The sequence below is a fragment of the Opisthorchis viverrini genome, assembly GCF_000715545.1.
Source record: "Opisthorchis viverrini unplaced genomic scaffold opera_v5_11, whole genome shotgun sequence".
In the NCBI taxonomy this organism is placed as follows: Eukaryota; Metazoa; Platyhelminthes; class Trematoda; order Opisthorchiida; family Opisthorchiidae; genus Opisthorchis; species Opisthorchis viverrini.
The window spans coordinates 322,470-327,183 of record NW_008751667.1 but is presented as its reverse complement, the minus strand read 5'-3'; the positions used below and the strand labels follow the sequence as shown (position 1 = coordinate 327,183).

The 4,714-nt window shown below is 44.8% G+C and overlaps 2 protein-coding genes across 2 annotated transcripts in view; one reads left to right on the top strand and one right to left on the bottom strand.

The window, feature by feature from the left end:
* Window positions 1-852, top strand: part of T265_01027 (hypothetical protein) — a gene marked incomplete at both ends in the record, with an annotated part of 8,889 nt that extends 8,037 nt beyond the window's left edge. The window contains one exon of the mRNA XM_009164970.1: window positions 763-852. Within this exon, the coding sequence (XP_009163234.1) occupies window positions 763-852 (90 nt within the window). The remainder of the gene's footprint in view (window positions 1-762) is intronic.
* Window positions 853-4,329: 3,477 nt separating this feature from the next.
* The window catches only part of T265_01026 (hypothetical protein), a gene marked incomplete at both ends in the record, with an annotated part of 6,414 nt that continues 6,029 nt past the window's right edge, over window positions 4,330-4,714 (bottom strand). The window contains one exon of the mRNA XM_009164969.1: window positions 4,330-4,668. Within this exon, the coding sequence (XP_009163233.1) occupies window positions 4,330-4,668 (339 nt within the window). The remainder of the gene's footprint in view (window positions 4,669-4,714) is intronic.

Genomic DNA, 4,714 nt, shown 5'->3' with positions numbered 1-4,714 from the left:
TGGAATTTCGTTCTGGTTACTTCATGTCAATTCAGTTTTTAAATAATACTTCCGAACCCATACAAACATGAGCGAAAATTCCGTAAAGCGGGTTTGTTAATCGAAACCTCCCTTCCACAGCCATGCGAAGTTTTATTTATAACGTAACAAGGAAAACAAAAAAATGTAAACAGATAAACATTGACCACTGGAATTCGCAACGTATGAAATGTCAAGCCCGTAGACCCAGTGGCTATCGGATTCGGTTGTCGGCCTGTTCCTTTTCGGACGAAATTTACAGCGGCGGCCTGGTCAAACCCATTGTAAACAAGTTACCCAGTCTGATCTGGTCGGGTCTCATGGACAAGGTGCACGTTAGATTTCAGACCGTTCCATACTCAGCGGGTGTACATCATCTGTTACAGCTCCACCGTCGGAAAATTGACACTGTTTGTTCAGTGAAATTCGTGCAGGAATTTCGGGTTCTACGTGGCCCCCCCTGTCCCCTCGAACAACACACCACTTTTTAGACAGGATTTTGGTGGGTTTGCTTTAGAAAAGACCAAAATCCATCCAATACGTTTGCCAAATCTCTCATCAGACCGACCTGGTTTTCATCAGGTTGCCTAAGGTACGTTCAATGATAGCTTCCGGTGCACAAGACGACAAGTATTTGTAGATTTGAAATGATTCGTGATTTTTGGCCAGTACCAGTAGACTGACTGAGCTTCAACAATGAGGTAAAACACCAGTAATCTTAAAGACCTAATCAGTACTTGCCAGCAGGCGAGGTGGCTCAACTGGTTAGAGCGCGAATTTATTGACCGGAATGTCCGTGGTTCCGACCTCTACCTCTTGACTTCCCCTGTCTAGGCTTGGGCAATCTGGCAGTATTTCAGCCCGCGTGCCTCCTTCGGATGGCATGACTGCTAGGCACGAGAAGGGTGTTACAACTAAACGATCCTCACTCTCAGTACTAGCCAGCCATCAGTCTCGTGTGTACCATTTTCTCCACTGAAGTCAACCGACTACATTCAAACGCACTGAACCAGAGGGGGCGCGCTCTCCTAACTTGTGCCCAACCCACATATTTTTAAATTGCACGGCAAACAAAAAAAGTGTAAGTTGCCTGCCTGAAAACAAACAAGTCGACCGAGAAGATTGAGTCATCAATAACATCTATGGTATTGAATGAGAAAAGGGTGATTGGCTGGTTAATGTGGCAATTATAGCTGAAGGTTTCTGAGCTTTTCAATGGCTAGAGTTGTACCATCAAACTGCAGTGGTTCACTTGCCTAGGAAACCGGCATGGCTTGAGTCAAAATATCCACCTCAAAATCGCCATTCTACTCTTCCCTTTGTTGTCAAGTCACTTCCGTTCCACCTCACACTGATTCCTCTTTAAAAACTGCGGACATTTAGAGCATGTTATATTTTCGCAAACGGAACTATAGTGTAAGGATCCATGAGTTAAATTGTTAGTCTAATGGTCACTTAGGTGCACATAGCATTATTTCGAAAGAAGGATGAATGGTCGTAGGCTTGTCTGCTGAGCTGCGCAATTTGCTTGCAAACGTTTCATCATTACTCGAGCTGACATCACCAGTGCGTTATTGAGAGCGTAGTTTGTGCGTAGCGGTGGGTTAGTGGTTGTGCACAACCACCTCGATTGGTGATGAAACGTTTGCAAGCAAATCGCCCAGCTGAGCGAACAAGCCAACGACCATCTACGCTACCTGAGCTACCAATATTTACGTAACTCCGTAGAAGAAAAGAAGGGTGAATATTATGAATACGGATGACGAAAATCGAGTGCTCTATGATGAATTACGATGAAGTACTCCACGAGATTTTGATCTAATACTGCAACAAAACAACCTAACCCTTCCCCTCGATAAAAAGTTTCAATAAACTTGTACAAATTGTAGTGGAAAACTCTAGCAGCTGAGTCCCACAAAACCACTGAAATTTGATGGTACGTCTTCTTCTTGGTGTCCTTCAAAACTTCTCTCTGCTGCTACTCTCATCCACATAGTGTATACTCCAAGAGCTGTCATCACTGCCACATTCCAACACAGTTTGCACCAATCTGGCAGGCTGCCAAATCTACATATTTTACCCGAGCATTGTTTTGATACACTGAGGACACCGTGCTCTCTTATGAAAAGCGTCCTCGCACCATTTATGTGTTTTAATCTTCTTGAGCGGACTTTGTTGCTATTCAAGCAAAAGAAAGGATTGAGTGTTTGTGCTGAACTTTTGCACTCTGCAGGAAAGAACTCCTCACTTTCCAGTGTCTCGACCGAGGTCTTGGCCATGTGTTGTCTCGTGGGTAGCCGTCTATTGGTTACGCCTGCACTGAGTCTGCGAGACTACGCGATAGGGAGAGGAAAGAGAACCCTGGACACTGTTGTATTGTCAGGTCAAAACATACAGAGGCTCTGCTTCTGAATGGCCAAATATGGTCGTTCACTTGTTCGTTCCGTACAACCAATGGCAGTGTTCCGGTAGTGGAAAATTTCAGCCCCACTCCCCTGGTCTTANTACTTGTTCGTTCCGTACAACCAATGGCAGTGTTCCAGTAGTGGACAATTTCAGTCCCACTCCACTGGTCTCATGTTGCTAAGCCGTGTTTGGTGCGCTCCGCCAACGCACCTACTTTCCGGACGTGTCGAACCGATGGTGACCTTGGGGATGCGTCACTCTCTGCACATGTGCTTTTTTCTTGTCTGGGCGCGTCCTGACACGACGAAACTGCGACACTGTGTCATAATTCCCAACACGACGAACACGAATACAAACGCGCCAACACATCGTAACACAGCACACCTGAAGCAGAGTTGATTTTGGGGCAAAAGTAATATAAAATCATCACTCTTGACTTTACCTGCGAGAATTTTGATTGCAATGAAAGTGAGTCGGTAGCCGAAATATCTGATAGTCAGACTCAGTAGCCTGCCGAGGCGTCGATAAGCTGAGAGATCGAGTCGTTGCACCAATCAGATTAATATGTTCTGCTACCAGTCCTAACCTCCACCGACTGAAGGAGTGTCCTTGAAACTAAGAGTTAGATAGTCCACTGGAAACTGGATTACCCGGTGTAAATCGCAACAACTTCCGGATACTACATGCTATCCAGCTATCCAGGTGAATTATTCATGGAACAACACCAGTACACTCCACTGGTTTGCGCGATAGCTGGCGTTTTCCCATACGAATCACATTCTCACACGTATCAGGCGACGCCAGTGTCGCCGTGCGTTATAAGCGGTTAAGCACAAAACGCGTTCGTTCGACACGGCCAACTATTGACGCTGTGCAAATTGGAAAAAAGAACTTCGAGGGGGTTATCCAAGAGTTCAAATTGCTTGGTTTGATAGTTCTGTTTTTCATCGATTAACCAAAGACTGTCGCACAACCATGCGCATATTTTTCTGTCCGCATTCACGCCTGGGATTTTACCAATGCAGCCGCAGATAGTACTTTGTGTCACTATTTGGACTAAACGTCGTAATCAACCTCTGTCAATGTCACCGAAACCAAATGCAGGCACCCCCTGGTTGCTATGAGACCGTTCATTAAAGAGTACCCATTGAACAACGTTTTTATTGAGTATTTGCATATAACCACAATGTGGCGCTCATTTCTAGACATCGTGGCTCTGGTTTTGGGAGCGTATACGAAACCAACAGCTTTTGAATAAAGATGGCTATGGCACTCTCGTTTTCTGTTCATCCACAAACACAATCTCTTCGAATAGTCCGATAGTTTAAAACACGAAGACACCTAAAGGGTACGAATGAGAGTCTAAAATTGGCTCGATTTCACGAATACCTTAGTTTGACTTAATCAAAACACATCTTATAGTGTTTTGTCGACATTCAGATAGTTCTGCCTATTTCAGATGGTTGATCCTCAGCCGAAAGAAATCTTTGCTGTCTGTATGCTCAAACCAACAACCACCAAAATCCGGATTCATTTTTCGGAATTTGTTTTAATCAATCACCCTGCATAATATTCATTGCGCATTCTAATTTAAAGTGGCGGCGGTATGGTTTCAAATATGGCCTCAGATACGTTTGTTGAGAAATAGGCTGCTGTCAGGATTTCATCCTTTACGGCATTAGCGAAAGCGTTAAACGACCACATGAAGGATAACCAAATGGTATTTGTGCGTGAAGCGTCTAATCGGAGTACCAACGTTGTTTTGCGTTCCCACTGAGTAGATTAAAAATACAGCAGATGCACAAGTAGATTCTTTCAGCTGTCCACAGTGATCGACGTAGGTTCCATTAGGCCAGTTGATTAGACATCGTGGACCCCAAGTAGCAGGTTAGTCATGTGCGTCAGCTATGCAGGCAACGACAGGATGACTTTAGTCAGTGCATACAGGAATACTTGCGCCTTCTCCTCCTCTTTGAATATGAGAATCATGTCTGCATATTCCAAGGTGTTCTTCAGAGCTATTTGAACACCAGAGTTTTGGAGACCCTCCAGCATTCGTCTCAGTATTTCATCGATCACGAATTTAAAAGGGAATGGGGAGAGTGGGCATCCCTGACGGACAAAGCTTTGTGTACGGAAACCTCTGGAGAGCTCTCCGTACACTCTCACACGTCCGGAAGTTTGAGAATACAAAGAACGAATTATGTTTACAAACTTCCGGGGCATTCCTTGGTGGGCAAGCGTCTCAAGAAGAACAGACCGATCAACCGAGTCGAATGCGCCTCGGAAA